This window comes from Acipenser ruthenus, chromosome 6 (assembly GCF_902713425.1).
Source record: "Acipenser ruthenus chromosome 6, fAciRut3.2 maternal haplotype, whole genome shotgun sequence".
Classification (NCBI taxonomy): Eukaryota; Metazoa; Chordata; class Actinopteri; order Acipenseriformes; family Acipenseridae; genus Acipenser; species Acipenser ruthenus.
In genome coordinates, this window is record NC_081194.1 from 39094840 (window position 1) to 39114899 (window position 20060).

The 20060-nt window shown below is 42.3% G+C and overlaps 1 protein-coding gene across 2 annotated transcripts in view; it reads right to left on the reverse strand.

The window, feature by feature from the left end:
- Positions 1-9382: 9382 nt before the first annotated feature.
- Positions 9383-20060, reverse strand: part of LOC117410898 (phosphatase and actin regulator 2-like) — a 207203-nt gene continuing 196525 nt past the window's right edge. For both annotated transcript variants that reach the window (XM_034921580.2, XM_059025370.1), the window contains 5 exons: positions 15355-15410; positions 14573-14634; positions 14081-14218; positions 12156-12232; positions 9383-11247 (listed from right to left, as the gene is read on the reverse strand). In XM_034921580.2, the coding sequence (XP_034777471.2) occupies positions 11232-11247; positions 12156-12232; positions 14081-14218; positions 14573-14634; positions 15355-15410 (349 nt within the window). In that variant the 3' untranslated portion in view covers positions 9383-11231. The remainder of the gene's footprint in view (positions 11248-12155; positions 12233-14080; positions 14219-14572; positions 14635-15354; positions 15411-20060) is intronic.

Sequence of the window (20060 nt, forward strand, 5' to 3'; positions counted from 1 at the left end):
ATCTAAGCTAATTTCGTCTAAGCATGCTACCACAGTCTCATATGCAACCATTTGTTTGCACAAAGTGTGTTCTAGTTCTTCAAATTCCTCTTCACTTAAATGTCTTGTTAACTGCATTAGTTTCATCTCACTATCCCAGTTATTTATCCTTGCTTTCTGCTCAAACTCCCTTTTAAAACTCTTCCAATTTCGCTCACCCTTCTCCCACGGCAGCTCAGAGGCCATCTTGTTTACGTCCTTTTCAAGATGGCCGCACTTCCGCCCCGAGCTCTTTGCCTTCCCTTCCAATGTAGCCTCCATGCTGTTGCTGAGCAGAGCGGCCATCTTGCGTCTCGCCCCGTGCTTCCCTGCTATTGCCTCGCCGACCTTTCTCCCGTTTTCTCATCTCCTCCAGTGCCGCTCTCACGCTCTCTCCCTCTCCTCCGCGTCTGGACACCGCTCCAAAGCACTCCGCTGTCTGCTCCATCTTGAGACCGACAACGTGGATTGAATCCCACGCCTCTGACATCAATTGTAACGAGTGGTGGTCTCCGTTTCCTCTCAAACGAACAGACAACAGACAGGTAATGAAATCATATATAAACTTTGAATTTGTTTTGTTTTTATACATTGATAAGTTGTATTGCAAATTATTGGTTTAGAAAGTACATAATTTACACATAAAATTAATATTGTTCTACAGTGCCCTGGCAAAACGAAATGAGCACCCTCAAACAGAGTTGAATTGTCCAGTTTTCCACAAAACTTCTGCGTCCGTGGTATAAATATCAGCCTCCTTAGTATGTCAAAGCTGCTCATTTTATTATGAATGGGCATTGTATGATCGTGTAATTATGCCTTTGAATACTCAAGCAGATGGCCAGACGTTCAGGACTTATGGACTGTCGGAAGATGGTTGTTTTTTTTGTAATACTTGGACCAACCAAGTCAAGCAGCAAAGCAAACTTTTGTCTGGTCATTCTAAAGTACATAAAAAAATTATCATTATTATTATTATTTATTTCTTAGCAGACACCCTTATCCAGGGCGACTTACAATTGTTACAAGATATCACATTATTTTTACATACAATTACCCATTTATACAGTTGTGTTTTTACTGGAGCAATCTAGGTAAAGTACCTTCCTCAAGAGTACTGCAGCAGTGTCCCCCACCTGGGATTGGAACAACGACCCTCCGGTCAAGAGTCCAGAGCCCTAACGACTACTCCACACTGCTTCCCTATATTATCATCTAGTTTATGCTCTTGGACCAGTGCATTCTTGTGTTTTAATTATTATTATTTTATAATCTCTCTTTTCTTTTTTTAAATTTAGTAGTCGCCAATTGATTTTACCCCGTTTTTCTCCCAATTTGAAATGGCCAATTGTATTTAGACTCAGCTCATCGCTACCACCCCCGAGCTGACTTGGGAGCGGCGAAGATGAACACATGTGTGCGGTCAGCCAACCACTTCTTTTCACTCTGCAAGCCCACCATGCAGCCAACCCAGAGCTACAGCGTCGAAGGACAACGCAGCTCTGGGCAGCTTAGAGGCAAGCCCGCAGGTGCCCGTCCAGTCTACAGCCAATTGTGCGCAGCCCCCTGGGAACTCCCATCTACGGTCGAATAACCTGGACTCGAACCGGCGACCTCCAGGCTATAGGGCGCATCCTGCACTCCACGCGGAGAGACTTTACCGGTTGCGCCACTCGGGAGCCCCGCATACTAATTATTTGAATGCCTTTGGTCCAGAGCCCTAACCACTACTCCACACTGCTGCCCCGTAGCACTAATGGTACCCGCTGCACTTACATTTTATGTCACTGGCTTGTTCTAATGTACTGTGGATTACTGTAAAGCCATAAATATTTGCGACCAAAATATTTGGCGAATCAAACCCATAAAACATTTATAATGTACTGTGGCAAAGTGGTAATGACGTGCAGGTGAGTGCAGTGCAGAATAATCACACAGACAGACGTTGGTACAGGTGCAAGGGTGTTTATTTAATTTAATAAATGTCCAGAGCCTCAAGGCAAAACCTGTAAATAATAATAGCGCTGGAAGTGATACAGCGGCGTGTATCACTTCTAATTGTAATCCTACGGGTTTGACCCGCAACCCCAAAGTCCCGTTCCGACACCCACACTAAACACGAACACAAAGACAGTGCGTGATACAAGTGTTAAAAGGTGCAAACACAGAGACAGTTCCGAAAGTGAAACAGGTGAGTGGTGAAGTCCGGGTTTTCGCTGGCCTGCGGCTGCAGCTCCGGATCGTGCTCAGTAATCTTAGTGAGACAACAACACACAAGACACACAGTGTTAGGACACAGACACAAAACACTCACGGTCGCTTTCACGTTTCGGGCTCCTTCTCGGTTATATGTTTTAACCATATGCAAAGGAACAGATCACTCAAGCCAAGCCCCCTATTTATACCCTCGCCCATGACCCTGAGGTTAACGAGCGCATCCGCTCCTCCAGTCCTCGGATGCCACGCCGCTTACCGTCTGGGTCACTGAGCTCGGGTGCCATGGCTCCGCCCCCTTCCGAACTGACCGACTTCCATCTACCCTACGGAATAAATTGTCGTGCCATTTCATTAAGGGTACTCTGTTCCTCGTATACCGTGCTCTCACAGGTCGAGAGGGAGATCTAACACTAAGACTCATTCGATCTTTGTCACATGTACACACTTTATTTTATATCAAACAAGGGGTAGATTATGTCATAGAAATAAATAAATGATTCCAAATGTCTTGAGAAATTCTTCAGAACTGGACACAATCTTGTGTCATCTGGTACATTATAAAATACACATGAAATAAGAGACAATAAAATACTTATAAAACCCATTTTGGGAATGGCATTTAAATAAAAACAGCCAAATCACCACAGTTATATTCAAGGTTGTAATTTATTTAAAATATTGAAGCAAGGAAACTTGTTAGCCTGACTTCTATTATATGGAAACAATAAAAAGATCTAAAATGGAAAATTACCTATATGGTAACAATATCCTGGGAGACATTCAGCATGGTTTTAGGAAAGGGAGATCGTGTCTAACTAACCTGCTTGACTTTTTTGAGGATGCAACATTGACAATGGATAATTGCAAAGCATACAACATGGTTTATTTAGATTTCCAGAAAGCTTTAGACAAAGTCCCGCATAAAAGATTAATTCTCAAACTGAACGCAGTAGGGATTCAAGGGAATGCATGCACATGGATTAGGGAGTGGTTAACATGTAGAAAACAGAAAGTACTGATTTGAGGAGAAATCTCAAAATGGAGCGAGGTAACCAGTGGTGTACCACAGGGATCAGTATTAGTTCCTCTGCTATTCCTAATCTACATTAATGATTTAGATTCTGGTATAGTAAGCAAACTTGTTAAATTTGTAGCTGACACAAAAATAGGAGGAGTGGCAAACAATGTTGCAGCAGTGTGGCAAAGTGCCCCGCCCCTGTGTGCATTTGTGTGTTCTGTGTTGTATATATGCGTGCGTATGTTAATGTTGGTGTATAGATTGGTACACGGGATATAAACGGGTCTGTGTTTCACGTGTGTTTAAATTGTATATTTGTATTTAGGCACGGGATTGCACATCACGCACGTGCATTTAAAATATAATATGTGAACACGGGGTTTCACGTAATGAATTCACGTGCTGGGATTCAAGTGAGTAATTAATTAGTAATTGAATCCCAGCACAACAGTATATATAGATGCACGTTTCTGTCACTCGGGGTTAGGTGTTCGGTGAGTGGAGAACGAGTGTGGAGAAGGAGATAATAAGAATAATAATAATAATAATAATAATAATAATAATAATAAGGAAAGAACTGTCTCACTCACCGTGTTTCGTTTGTCTGTCTGTCTGTTTACTGTCTAGTCCGTTTTGTTTGTCTTTTTATTTTGGCGTGTAGTGCCGTGTCCTGTGTTTTTGTTGTGTTCCAACCTTTTATTTTCTGTGCTGTTAATTATTAAATGCTGAGCGCGATCACGCGCTCATCTTAAACAAACCACATCTCTCTGTTTATTTACTTCCTGCTTCTGGTCTGACACCACCCACTCCGTCTTTGTGACACGTGGTGTCATCGTGGGATAACAGCGCCTCCAAGCGTCAGACCAGGAGAGGGGGTTTTGTGTTTAAAAAAAAACCAAAAAAAAAACCAAAAAAAAAAAACCACAGGACTGGTTTAAAAAAAAAAAAAAAAAAAAAAAAAAAAAAAGTGAAAATGGAAGGCTGGAGAGACGGCTGCCGGGACCTGGAGGACCTCCTCGGGGGCCTCGAGGACCAAGGCTGGTGCATGGCCTGTGGAGTCTACGGACACACGGTGGCGATCTGCCCCTTCCAAGGTGAGGAGGAGGAGGAACCGGCCCAGGAGAGGAAGGTGGGGAGGAGGAGTAAGAAGAGAAGGGGGAAAGGAAAGCTGCAGCAGCAACAGCAACCACAACACCAGCCGGAGGAACAGCAGCCCGGGTGTTACTGCTGTGCTGAGCCTGGGCATTCCAGCACCAACTGCCCCTGGTACCCCCTCGGACAGCTACCCCAACGATGCCCCATCTGCAGAGGTGAGCACTTCGTGGCCCACTGCCCTGTCCATCAGGAGAGGGAGGAGCAGGGGTCGCCTCAGTCTCCACGACCAGCAGGGGGGGGTAGACTGCTGCTCCCACCGCCCCAACCACAACTGCAACAGCGGCCAGAGGAGCCAGAGAACCTGTTCCCCTGGTGCACCTGGTGCGGAGAGGTGGATCACCGCTGGAGGGACTGCTCCGAGGTGCCACCGAGCTGGTGCGGGCGATGTGAGGAAGGGGGACATGACTGGTCAGGATGCCCCTATGCCAGCTCGCCAGTGCCCAAGCGGAAGGAGCCTGAACGTCCTACGCCTGAGTGGGAGGAGCCCGAACATCCTACGCCTGAGTGGGAGGAGCCCGAACATCCTACGCCTGAGTGGGAGGAGCCCGAACGTCCTACGCCTGAGTGGGAGGAGCCTGAACGTCCTACGCCTGAGTGGGGGGAGCCCGAACGTCCACAGCCCAAGAGGGGGGAGTCGGTGCGTCCACAGCCCAAGAGGGGGGAGTCGGTGCGTCCACAGCCCAAAAGGGAGGAGTCGGTGCGTCCACAGCCCAAAAGGGAGGAGTCGGTGCGTCCACAGCCCAAAAGGGAGGAGTCGGTGCGTCCACAGCCCAAAGGGAGGCAAGTCGGGGCTTCCACAGCTCTGGGACCCAAGCCACCAGCAGAGGGAAAATGCTTGCTGGTTCAGCCCCAAGAGCCGGAAGGGGAGGAGTTACAGGCCCAACCCCCTGGAAATTTTTTGGGGGGAGAGGGGCAGGAGGCTGGTGTCCCCCAGCAGCCTCTATTCATGCTGCTGAAGGCAGCACGACGCGCACCAGCCCAGCCGCCACAGCGGAGGGAGCCAGCGCCGCCAGGAGCAGAGGAGCTGCCTCTGCCTCCGCCACCTCCACCGCTTCCTCCACTAGGAGCAGAGGAGCAGGAGCTGCCTCTGCCTCCACCACCGCCAGGAGCAGAGGAGCAGGAGCTGCCTCTGCCTCCACCACTTCCAGGAGCAGAGGAGCAGGAGCTGCCTCTGCCTCCACCACCTCCAGGAGCAGAGGAGCAGGAACTGCCTCTGCCTCCACCACCGCCAGGAGCAGAGGAGCTGGAGCTGCCTCTGCCTCCACCACCGCCAGGAGCAGAGGAGCTGGAGCTGCCTCTGCCTCCGCCACCGCCCGGAGCAGAGGAGCAGGAGCTGCCTCTGCTGCCCGTACCTCCGCAGGGAGTACGGTGGCCGGAGCCCCAGAAAGGGGAGCTGCCGGCCACGAAGAAGGGGGACGAGGTCTGGAGACCACTTTCCCCAGCAGCAGTTTCGCTGCAGGAGTTCTTGTGGCCGGAGCCCCACAGGAGGGAGCTGCCGGCTACGAAGAAGGGGGAGGTCGGGGGACCACCTGCCCCCGCAGCTTTTTCGCTGCAGGACGGGACCAGCATGCTGTCAGCCGTGCCACTACCGGCAGGGGAGCTGACAGCATTTCCAGCCATGGGCCCACTGAAGCCTCCCTTCCCAGCCCGAGACTTTGTCCTGGACTGCTGGGTTTTTAAGGGGGGAGGTGGCCGTTGAGGCCATGTGTGCTGCGCACAAGGGGGGGTATATGTGGCAAAGTGCCCCGCCCCTGTGTGCATTTGTGTGTTCTGTGTTGTATATATGCGTGCGTATGTTAATGTTGGTGTATAGATTGGTACACGGGATATAAACGGGTCTGTGTTTCACGTGTGTTTAAATTGTATATTTGTATTTAGGCACGGGATTGCACATCACGCACGTGCATTTAAAATATAATATGTGAACACGGGGTTTCACGTAATGAATTCACGTGCTGGGATTCAAGTGAGTAATTAATTAGTAATTGAATCCCAGCACAACAGTATACATAGATGCACGTTTCTGTCACTCGGGGTTAGGTGTTCGGTGAGTGGAGAACGAGTGTGGAGAAGGAGATAATAAGAATAATAATAATAATAATAATAATAATAATAATAATAATAATAATAAGGAAAGAACTGTCTCACTCACCGTGTTTCGTTTGTCTGTCTGTCTGTTTACTGTCTAGTCCGTTTTGTTTGTCTTTTTATTTTGGCGTGTAGTGCCGTGTCCTGTGTTTTTGTTGTGTTCCAACCTTTTATTTTCTGTGCTGTTAATTATTAAATGCTGAGCGCGATCACGCGCTCATCTTAAACAAACCACATCTCTCTGTTTATTTACTTCCTGCTTCTGGTCTGACACCACCCACTCCGGCCGTCTTTGTGACAAGCAGCAAAGGTCATTCAAAATGATCTAGACAGCATTCAGAACTGGGCAGACACATGGCAAATGACATTTAATAGAGAGAAGTGTAAAGTATTGCATGCAGGCAATAAAAATGTGCATTATAAATATCATATGGGAGATACTGAAATTGAAGAAGGGATCTATGAAAAAGTCCTAGGAGTTTATGTTGACTCAGAAATGTCTTCATCTAGACAATGTGGGGAAGCTATAAAAAAAGGCCAACAAGATACTCGGATTATTGTGAGAAGTGTTGAATTTAAATCAAGGGTAATGTTAAAACTTTACAATGCATTTGTAAGACCTCACCTAGAATATTGTGTTCAGTTCTGGTCACCTCGTTACAAAAAGGATATTGCTGTTCTAGAGAGTGCAAAGAAGAGCAACCAGAATTATCCCGGGTTTAAAAGGCATGTCGTATGCAGACAGGCTAAAAGAATTGAATCTATTCAGTCTTGAACAAAGAAGACTACGCGGTGATCTGATTCATACATTCAAAATCCTAAAAGATATAGACAATGTCGACCCAGGGGACTTTTTTGACCTGAAAAAAGAAACAAGGACCAGGGGTCACAAATGGAGATTAGATAAAGGGGCATTCAGAACAGAAAATAGGAGGCACTTTTTTACACAGAGAATTGTGAGGGTCTGGAACCAACTCCCCAGTAATGTTGTTGAAGCTGACACCCTGGGATCCTTCAAGAAGCTGCTTGATGAGATTCTGGGATCAATAAGCTACTAACAACCCAACGAGCAAGATGGGCTGAATGGCCTGCTCTTGTTTGTAAACTTTCTTATGTTCTTATGTTATGGCTGTCTGTAATATCAGTTGTACCACATATAACTGATGTAATAATTTTGTTCAATTTGAAATGTCTTAAACAGAATGCATTTCCAGTTTCTATTATGTTCTTCAGCCAATTTGATTGTCTGCTCAGTGGACTGTGTTGCTGAGCAGATTTCAATCCTTGCTATTGTGTGTTTTAATATTTAATTAGTTGTTTGTTGTGATTTACCCTGGAACAACATTCTTACATACTGTCTCTGTATCTGTTAATGCAGTCTTATCCCAGGACACTATTGTAAATGAGATATTTGATCTCAACAGTATTTTAAATAAACTCGAACCTGTGGTGTAATCTACACTGAAGGTTCGGAAATCACTAATAAAATGTTTTCTGAAGAAAACGTAAGCTATTTCTACACCTATTTCTCATTATGATGCATCACATTATTATAAAACAGCCCAATGAGGGTAAAGAACACACCTTAGCACACAACTTTAGTTACACATTAGGGGTAAATGTCCTTCTTCTAAAATGAATGAGAATCTGCCTCTCAAAATCAACTTTTATCTCTTAAATGTGCAAGATAGAGCAGCACTGCATATCATATGCTGATTGTGAAGTTCTGGATTTGTTTAGAGAAGACTTGTTACAGCCACATTAAAAAGGAGAACATATTTGAAGATTATGTTTTTAAAAGTATATCAAATTATATATAGGGACTGATGAAAGGATAGGTGCAATGCAAACAATTGCTGCTGCAAAATCCAAATGGCCTATTGGGCAGGCAATTATTTTGCACTGCAGCCTATCGAAGTTTGCAAATTAGTCAACATGCACAAATAATGAGCCGCAATCATGATAATGAGGGTCGCAATGAGCGCCGCCTCAGTCTGTGCATCTGGCTACTTAGAGATCACACTTACAGCCCAGAGGTGAGATGAGTTAGGAGTACAGAGAGCAGTAGGCGCTGTATGAGATTTGTGGAGCACGAAAATCAAACGAAACAAAGAAATATGCCAGAGGAAGGGCAGCAAAGTCCTCTTGGCACACGGAAAAGAAAAGAAAAGTTTTCTTAGAGGAACTGAGTCTTTATAGCTGAGGCTACTCGGCATGAAATTGAGTTATGTCAATTATGCTACCAACGAGGCCATATGGTCCTCTATAGTGGAGGAAGTCAATGCTGTCAATGTTACCAGGGCCATTCAACAAGGTGATGAAAAGGTGGCAGGATCTGCGGTGGCGAACAAAAGCAAAAAACTCACAACGCAGCACAGGCATGCAGCAGGAACAGGAGGAGGGCTGCCATTGCTGACACCGCTGGAGAGGCAAGCGGAGAGGACAATCCATCCCAAACAAAGTGACCCTGGGTTTGAATATGCTGGGTCTTCTCTGTCTTGCCCTTCTCCTCCGAAGGTTTTCCTGTCCTCAACAAGAGCCAAGTGTCGTCACATCAGAAAGTGTACCACAGCAGCCATCCTGAGGCCAATCACAGGTCTCTGATGGTTTGTAGTTTTATACAGCTCTTAATTACTTTCTTTTACAATGGTTCGAACCTTGTCAGAGTAGGTGTAACATTTTTGGAGGGTCAGCAATTGCCCAAGTGCCAAGCAAAATCCTTAGGTGCAGAACCCCAGGTGAAAACCATTTCAGTGATCGCTAAACTCCCACTTTACGCCAAAGGCAAACCACTTTGCACATATCCTTACATCTCCCCATGGTATTTAAATATAATTGTGAAACAAAGTCTGCTTTCAATTCAAATAACTTCACTGTGGAGTAGTGGAAATTAAAGAGGATTTTATTTAGATTGTCTACAAAAAATATATACAAGTAGTGGACAAAAAAATGGAAACACCAATGTAAAGTCAGTTAATAGGGCGTTGGACCACTACGATATCCTGCTCTGTGGAGCTCTCGGCAGGCCGTTTTTGATGAAACTGGCTGCTCGTGCCCCAGGTTGAAATTTGCAGTCAATTGATCTGCAGTTGCTCGTCTGTTTTGCCTTGCTGATGATGTCTTTCCCTCCGAGTTTCATGCCGACATCACCTTAGACACCGTTGCTCTTGAAACATCAGCAAGTTGCGCTGTCTTGGTCACTGAAGCTCCTGCCAAACGCGTCCCAACAATCACCACTCTTTCAAAGTCACTGAGGTCTCCTCTTGCAGCCATGCTAGCCATAATTATAGGCAACCAGGCCTGTCCAGCATTTTTATACATGACACTAAGCATGCTGGAATGTTATTTGCTTAATTAATACATGAGCCACACCTGTGTGGAAGCCCTTGCTTTCAATATACTTGGTGTCCTTCATTTACCCAGGTGTTTCCATTTTTTTGTCCACTACCCGTACATAATAATAATAAAAACATTTTACATCAGCTTCTTTCCAGGACTTCTTCAAAAAAAAAAAAAAAAAAAAACTGGACACATTTTTGCTTTGACGCACCAAAGACAAACAGAATCTCTTATATGTTTTACTTCCTTACAGTAAGTACTGGTTGGAACATAATCAGACAGGAAGAATGGCTTGAAAAACATAAGATAGGGGCAAAATCGATTTTCTGTCTGACCCGCTGGCTATCCCTCTGCACTTTGAAATGGTCAATGATTCTTAAAGATGTGTGTTTTCTCTTCTCTTTTTGCTTGTAAAAAAAAAAACAATAAACAAAAGATAATTTAAAAGAGTTTAATTCTTTCTTTTTTTGCTAAAAAAGGAAGCACTATTAATCCTCATTTTAGTTCTTTAAAATAAAGATCCAACTGACACTTTAATGATGCTTTTAAGACAAATAGCATCTATTATTAAACACTGCCCTATCTGTCCATATACATTCATTTACCATGTTTAAATTTAGGTATGGGTGAATTGTTCAGACAGCAGATCAATATAATTTAGCATCTGCTGAAGTGTTGGTATGATCTATTACTATATTATGTGGATATATTAATTGCTTATGCTACGTGATATATAATAAACAATGAAAAAACTGCTATTCAAGTAACTGTGCATATCTAATGCCACTAATGTTATATTATGGATAATGATACGCTAATGAGTATACCATGCACGTATATAAAATGCACAATCGAGGGCATTTAATGGCAGGTCTGGAAAAGATAATTTGGGTACTTTGCATGCATGTTTAATAATGTGTAAATACTGTTTTAACTGTTGGAAGTACAGTATTTTGCAAATCCAAATATTTACGAAAATAGGAACATTTCACTGATAATTGAAATACAGCCTCTATATAAAATGAAAAAAAAAAAGAAAAACAAAAAAAAACAGTAGTCTCCTTAAATTCATGGAATTAAAATGGCTGTCTATAACACCTTGAATGTAAATGCTATTAGTTCAGTAGTTGGATCTAATGGAGATCAAACCTTGGAACAATAATGTTTGTCAAGGCCAGCTCTTTCCCCCTTCTGGGCTGGTCTGCTGATTTTCCGAAAGTAGGCCTCATGAAAATTGAACATGGCCATGCTGGAGCTAACCGACTGGTGCAATGTCCATCACCTCCAATGATTTATCTCCATAGCTGAATAATGACCTGCTGGATCATGTGCAGCATAACACAGAAGTTCCAGCGCACATTTTCTGGAGAGCCGTGTACCACTCTGATCCACAGCATTAGGGCCGGTGGAACCTATAGGGGAGGAAGAAATTCAAATGATTTTTGTTCCGTCTACAATCATTTATCGTATGCTAGGTAAACATGCCTCCTAAACGTTTCATACACATTTTGGTTATGCAAAAGAGGTTTAATTTATAAGAATCAACAAAGTGTATATGGAACACCTTTATCCCCCATCAAAAATATGACCACCACATCAAATTATTACTGAACAGGCTATAGAGTTTACAACAAAAAACATTACTTACCTTTGCTGCATTATAGGCATTCCCGAAATACAGTTAACATCATGGCTGTTTTGATATTTACATTTACATATGCTTAAATGAGAACTACTTGCTAAGCCACAAAGCACTGGCTTTGTGCAGATATCACTGCACACATACAGTAGTCATTGTTCTATGTGAAAAGTCATATGCACATTTTGTTGACACTGACAGACGTGAATATTCATATTGTATTGCAAACCCTAGCTCAGGACCAGCAGCTTCCACATTCACTCGCATGCCAGCAAGGTGCTTTATTTAGATCCAAACCCAGGATTCTGTGACATTGAAAACAAGTGCTCACGTGAAGACCTGGCACTGGCCTGATCTCAAGCAAACATCACTGGCCAACACAGACTTATGATCAAGCATATGTGGATAATACTATCAAAACCATCGTGATTATATTAAAAACAACATTAAATACTTAAAACCATAGTTTAATCAAAACCAAGATACATGATTCAATATCTCAGTCAATAAAGTGTCAGTACTTTAACACTAGACAGTAAATGTTCAAGAATTGTCCAACCAATTTTAGGAGTATTAAGCAGTATTATGTAGTATATAAAAATAAATTATAGTTGCATTTTTTTAAACAGAGAACAAAACAATTGAAAATAGCAGAATAAGTAGTAAAATATATAAACCCACCTTGTGAATTGTTTACTGTCTTTGTGTACTTCCATTTCTGTGCTTTTAAATTCATTCAATTCTTTTCGGATTGCAGCCTGAAAAAAAAAAAAAATACTATCAGATGTCAGAATATACACAGAATTATAAAAGATGGTTTCAGACATGTTTTTACTGTCATATGCAGCAGGGTTGGCTTATTTAAATCAAGTTGATTTAAATCACTACCTGGTTTATATATAGTTTATCAAAAAGAAAAGTATGTTTTAATAACCTTTTATTAACACACAAACAACATCTTAAACTCTTACTGTCTATGAACTAACATGTGCACTGAAGTTTATATTAGGGCCTAATTTAATATAAATTGTTAAGCACTTGTAGTTCACTTATCAAGTAATTAAAGTGAATACACATTGTCCAGTTTTGTATGTTACCCCTGTCTGCGAAGGATCTTTCTGGAACCTATTTACTTAGAAAAAAGAAAATAAACACTTTTGATGTTTTATTGTTTTCGAAATTATTTTGTAAACAAACATAATGTCTCAGCCAATACGAGACATTTATCAATGTAACTTTTCATGCATTAAGAAAATGCTTTGAATTGGTCTATTATTATTATTATTATTATTATTATTATTATTATTATTATTATTATTATTATCTGAAATTGGTTGGAACTGTCTGAAGAGATGTTTGTAAGAAGGGCTTAGAACAATCTGTACTAGGCTTAGGTTAGTAGAGACTCATTTTCTCTGCAACAGCCTCTCTCTGATAATTTACCATAGTTATACTTAAAATTCTGCACTGTCCTCTAACTTATTTTTGTGTTATAAAATTGACATATAACTTTATGATCTAATTAAATACTGTATACCTCATTACTTTACTTTCTAATATTTTGCATATAAACATACACACTGATAATAATAATGGAGATTAACTTAAATCACAGCTTGTTTCATATACAGCAAACTAAATGCAGCCCTGGCCAGCAATTTGCGTCCTTAAAAAGCAATAAGTTAAATATTTCAGATTATCGGAAGACGCTATTCCCATTATCAATGATTGCTACTGAAAGCAACACATAGATTGAAGATTAATGTAAAAGCAGGGAATCTCCTCTTGTAATTACATATTTTTAATCGGCACCTCACCTTTTTTAAGTGATATCTGACAGTCTAAAACGTATTTAAAGGGGGAAATATTTGGAAATCCTCTTAAACTGCTGTCAGCCCCAACCACACCAGCTACCACTGAGATATGTCATTGACTAAGTTTAACAAACAATATTTCTTACACTTAATAAATTAGTGAATAACCTTATTTCATATACAGGGTGTCAATACAGTACATACATGTAATATATAACTATTTCTATATCTATATCTATCTATGGGTGCATTCGTAAACACAATCTCAGAATGTCAGAGTGCACTCTGACCGTTCGTAAACTCCTGGAGTGCTCTGTGGTGTCGTTTATAAACTCAGAGGAGATGAATTTCAGAGCACTCGGAGCACACTCTGGCCGTTCCAGCTTCAGAGCTGGATTGTCAGCGCGTTCTCTTTCAAAATGGCCAACGACTCGCTGTGGTGAATGTGGGTACATTCTAAACCTACTTTTATTATGTATTTCTATATTTGTCATCTTAATGTTTGAGAAAAAAAAATGATATTCCACATATTTTTAGTTTTGGGCTTTAAAAAAGCTTGACACTTGAAAACAAATCTAAAAAATCTATTTAAATAAATAAAAAAAAAAAAAATCATGATTTAAATAATAAATCAGATTTTTTTTATTTAAATAAAATAAAATAGCCCACACTGATATGCAGTTGTATCTATTATATTTCATTCCACATTTTATTAATAACCTAGGCTTTGCGAGTAACAAATATTTGGTTGACTGAATAAAGTGAGCACCAAAAACAATGAAGAACCCTTGCCTTATCAGCAGGTGTAAGCCTTGTCCATGGCTTATCAGCTCGCCGGTCGTAATCCTTGGCATCTGTTACCTCCACGTACTCATTAAACCGGAGTATTCTACGTGCAACAAGCTCAGCAACTGTTGGTCTTAAACTAAGCTGTGGACAAACACAATGAATAATATTTAGTGAAGATAATGAATCTAGCAATAATAACATTTCTTTGTTTTACAATGCTTTTGGCTCAGTTATTTTTTTTTACTTTTACCACTTGTCAAATACAGTATGCGGAGAAGTGGGGAAATACAAATGTGTCAGTGTGCTGCTGGCATTGTGCAGCTTCATCTTTCAGGTTTCAACGTAGAGCAAAAACAAAAACATCCCAGCAGCCCTTACAATTTTAATTAACCACAATACCTTAGGATTTAAAAAACAGATAAACATATTAATGTCATTTTAAAACAGTTTGGGGACACCAGTTAAGATTCATATTCCAATCCACATACAGCCCACCTTTCGAGACAGACTTCTTTTGAGCTCTTGTTTGGCCTCTTGCTCCTCTTGTTTGTTTTTCTCTGTAACATGTAAACACATTATTTCCAAAACCTTACTGTGCAGTACAGAATGATTCAGCTTTTGATATGAGTTAGAGAAACAGAGATAGATTAAAGCTGTTGTCTTTAACCCCCAAGAAGCAACTCTGTCTTCTTAAAATTGACTTGGAGAAAGTTATTTACAATCTCAATGTTGTTAGACAGTATAACCGACTACCTTAAAGGAATGAATGCAAACCTGAGAGCTTTAACCTTGTAATGATATCATATAATATAATAAAAAACAAAACAATTAATATGCATGTTAGCTATTAATTATTCAAAACTGCACACGAGGCACACCAAATGAAAGTGCACAAAAGGCACTATTTGTGGAATTATTTTGCTGAAGTGGTATCTATTTTTAATTACATACAATTAAACCAATAACTCCAATTCAAACTCTACTTCCAGATATGCAACTGTGACTAAAAAAGCCTTTCACAACTTAACACTATCAATTAACTACATTTTGTGTTGAATAACACATTCACTAATAATCTCCATACTCACTGAGATCAATATATATATATATACTGTATATATATTTAAAAACTGGTATATGTCACCAATGGTGTTACACTGTAAAATACATACCCTGGAAGTGCTGATAACCAATTGTTATTGCACTATACTGTATATTTTATATACAGTATTTCTACAAAGCTAAACATAAAAATACATTTAAATAGGTTTACTCACGCTTCAGGATGTTTCTCTGTTCCAACTCTTCTGGTGTTGGTCTTTGGCTCAGGCGCCTGCCAAAAAAATGAAGATTAAGCTAAGTACAGTACCATTCTGACTGAAAGACTCCAGCCTTGCAGCACACTGAACATTTCTATAGCTATTGATCCCAGCAGTTATAGTTCCTAGCTCAATCTAGAAGACCTTTCGTACAGACCTCAGCTTTTTTCCCCCTAAAATATCTGCTCAATTACTTTACCCTTAATTTTCTCCCCAATTTAGAATGTCCAAAGCCAGGATACAAATCTGCGCTCCCCTGGCTGTATGACTTACGCTGCACACCACACGGCCGTACTTTTACTAGATGAGCCATTCGGTGGTACCCCCACGTCTTTTTTGAAAAAAGACAATGCAGAAATATATACAGACGTGCTCAAATTTGTTGGTACCCTTACAGCTCATTGAAATAATGCTTCATTCCTCCTGAAAAGTGATGAAATTAAAAGCTATTTTATCATGTATACTTGCATACCTTTGGTATGTCATAGAATAAAGCAAAGAAGCTGTGAAAAGAGATGAATTATTGCTTATTCTACAAAGATATTCTAAAATGGCCTGGACACATTTGTTGGTACCCCTTAGAAAAGATAATAAATAATTGGATTATAGTGATATTTCAAACGAATTAGTTTCTTTAATTAGTATCACACATGTCTCCAATCTTGTAATCAGTCACTCAGCCTATTTAAATAGAGAAAAGTAGTCACTGTGCTGTTTGGTATCATTGTGTGCACCACACTGAACATGGACCAGAGAAAGCAAAGGAGAGAGTTGTCTGAGGAGATCAGAAAGAAAATAATAGACAAGCATGGTAAAGGTAAAGGCTACAAGACCATCTCCAAGCAGCTTGATGTTCCTGTGACAACAGTTGCAAATATTATTAAGAAGTTTAAGGTCCATGGAACTGTAGCCAGCTTCCCTGGGCGCGGCCGCAAGAGGAAAATCAACCCCAGAGTGAACAGAAGGATAGTGCGAATGGTAGAAAAAGAACCAAGGATAACTGCCAAAGAGATACAAGCTGAACTCCAAGGTGAAGGTACGTCAGTTTCTGATCGCACCATCCGTCGCTTTTTGAGCGAAAGTGGGCTCCATACAAGGAGGACTCCACTTTTGAAAGAAAAACATAAAAAAGACAGACTGGAATTTGCTAAATTGCATATTGACATGCCACAATCATTCTGGGAGAATGTCCTTTGGACAGATGAGTCAAAACTGGAGCTTTTTGGCAAGTCACATCAGCTCTATGTTCACAGACGAAAAAATGAAGCTTTCAAAGAAAAGTACACCATACCTACAGTGAAACATGGAGGAGGCTCGGTTATGTTTTGGGGCTGCTTTGCTGCACCTGGCACAGGGTGCCTTGAATCTGTGCAGGGCACAATGAAATCTCAAGACTATCAAGGCATTCTGGAGAGAAATGTACTGCCCAGTGTCAGAAAGCTCTGTCTCAGTCGCAGGTCATGGGTCCTCCAACAGGATAATGACCCAAAACACACAGCTAAAAGCACCCAAGAATGGATAAGAACAAAACATTGGACTATTCTGAAGTGGCCTTCTATGAGTCCTGATCTGAATCCTATCGAACATCTATGGAAAGAGCTGAAACTTGCAGTCTGGAGAAGGCACCCATCAAACATGAGACAGCTGGAGCAGTTTGCTCAGGAAGAGTGGGCCAAACTACCTGTTAACAGATGCAGAAGTCTCATTGAGAGCTACAGAAAACGTTTGATTGCAGTGATTGCCTCTAAAGGTTGTGCAACAAAATATTAGGTTAGCGGTCCCATCATTTTTGTCCATGTAATTTTCATTTGTTTTCTTATTTACAATATTATGTTGAATAAAAAATCAAAAGCAAAGTCTGATTTCTATTAAATATGGAATAAACAATGGTGGATGCCAATTACTTTTGTCAGTTTCAAGTTATTTCAGAGAAAATTGTGCATTCTTCGTTTTTTGTGGAGGGGTACCAACAAATTTGAGCACGTCTGTATATATATATATATATATATATATATATATATATATATATATATATATATACACAGTGCCTTGCAAAAGTATTCAGACCCCTGACCAATTCTCTCATATTACTGAATTACAAATGGTACATTGAAATTTTGTTCTGTTTGATATTTTATTTTAAAACACTGAAACTCAAAATCAATTATTGTAAGGTGACATTGGTTTTATGTTGGGAAATATTTTTAAGAAAAATAAAAAACTGAAATATCTTGCTTGGATAAGTATTCAACCCCCACACATTAATATTTGGTAGATCCACCTTTCGCTTTTAAGTCTTTTGGGGTAAGTATGTACCAGCTTTGCACACAGTGTCAGAGTGATTTTGGCCCATTCTTCTTGGCAGATTTGCTCTAGGTTGTTCAGGTTGGTTGGACGACGCTTGTGGACCGCAATTTTCAAATAGTGCCACAGATTTTCAATGGGATTGAGATCAGGACTTTGACTGGGCCACTGTAGGACATTCACCTTTTTGTTCTTGAGCCACTCCAGTGTTGCTTTGGCCTTGTGCTTGGGATCATTGTCCTGCTGAAAGGTGAATTTCCTCCCAAGCTTCAGTTTTTTAGCGGACTGAAGCAGGTTCTCTTGCAGTATTTCCCTGTATTTTGCTCCATCCATTCTTCCTTCAATTTTAACAAGATGCCCAGTCCCTGCTGATGTGAAGCATCCCCACAGCATGATGCTGCCACCACCATACTTCATTGTAGGGATGGTGTGTCTTGAGGCATGGGCAGTGTTAGGTTTGCGCCACACATAGCGCTTTGAGTTTTGGCCAAAAAGCTCTGTCTTGGTCTCATCTGACCACAAAACCTTTTCCCACATTGCAGCTGGGTCACTGTCATGCTTTCTGGCAAACTCCAGACGTGATTTCAGATAGTACTTTTTGAGTAACGGCTTCTTTCTTGCCACCCTCCCATACAGGCCAGTGTTATGCAGAGCTCTTGATATGGTTGACTGGTGCACCATTACTCCACTCCCAGCCACTGAACTCTGTAGCTCCTTGTCACAAAGACGGCCGAAGTGGGTGGCGTCAGACCAGAAGCAGGAAGTAAACAGACAGACACTTGGAGTTTGGTGGAGCTGAGCGAATGGTTTTGCTCAGCATTTAATAAAACAGCACAGAAAATAAAAGGTTTTAAACACAAAAACACGGGACACGGCACTACACTCCAAAATAAAAAGACAAACAAAACGGACTACACAGACAAAACACGGTGAGCAGATTTAACTATTACTATTATTATTATTATCTTTACCTCCGTCTCCAATCCCGTTCTCCACTCACCGAACACCTAACCCCGACTGAGTGGTACGTGTCTCTATATATACTGTTGTGCTGGGATTCAATTACTAATTAATTATTCACTTGAATCACAGCACGTGAATTAATTCTGTGCAACCCCGTGCTCACATATTACATTTAACCAGCACGTGAAGTGATTTGTGCCCTCCTCGTGCCTAAATACAAATCTACACTTTTTAAATACACGTGAAACACAGACCCGTTTATATCCCGTGTACCAATCTATACACCAACATTAACACACGCAACATACAACACATAACACACAAATGCACACAGGGGCGGGGCGCATTGCCCTTGTGCGCAGCACACATGGCCTCAACGGCCACCTCCCCCCTTAAAAATCCAGCAGTCCAGGACAAAGTCTCGGGCTGGGAAGGGAGGCTTCAGTGGGCCCATGGCTGGCCATGCTGTCAGCACCCCTGCCGGTAGTGGCACGGCTGACAGCCTGTTGGTCCACTCCTGCAGCGAAACTGCTGCTGGGGAAAGTGGTCTCCTGACCTCTCCCCGTCTTTATAGCCGGTAGCTCCCCTTTCTGGGGCTCCGACCACAGTACTTCCAGCAGCAAAGAAGCTGCAGTGGGAGCAGGTCTCCTGACCTCCCCCACAATCTCCGGCAGCGAAACTGCTGCAGTGGGAGCAGGTCTCCGGACCTCCCCCACGATCTCCGGCAGCCAAACTGCTGCAGTGGGAGCAGGTCCCCGGACCTCCCCCACGATCTCCGGCAGCGAAACTGCTGCAGTGGGAGCAGGTCTCCGGACCTCCCCCACGATCTCCGGCTGCGAAACTGCTGCAGTGGGAGCAGGTCTCCTGACCTCCCCCACGATCTCCGGCAGCGAAACTGCTGCTGGGGTTGGTGGTCTCCAGACCTCCTCCCCCTTCTTCGTGGCCGACAGCTCCCCTTTCTGGGGCTCCGGCCACCATACTCCCCGTGGTGGAGGTACGGGAAGCAGAGACAGCTCCTGCTGTTCTGCTTCTGGCAGTGGCGGAGGCAGCTCCTGCTCCTCTGCTCCTGGAAGTGGCAGAGGCAGCTCCTGCTCCTCTGCTCCTGGCGGTGGTGGTGGCGAAGGCAGAGGCAGCTCCTGCTGCTCTGCTCCTTTCGGTGTAGGTGGCGGAGGCAGAGGCAGCTCCGGCTGCTCTGCTCTTGCCGGTGAAGGTGGGAGCAGCGTGTAGTCTCCTGGCGACTGAGGTGGGAGCAGCGTGTAGTCTCCCCCTTTTTCAGGGGACTGGTGCTGCTCTGCCTCTCTTGCAGCGGACTGGTGCGGCTCTGCCTCTCTTGCAGGGGACTGGTGCGGCTCTGCCTCTGAAGGGGAAACCAGCAGGCATTCTTCCTCTGCTGGTTG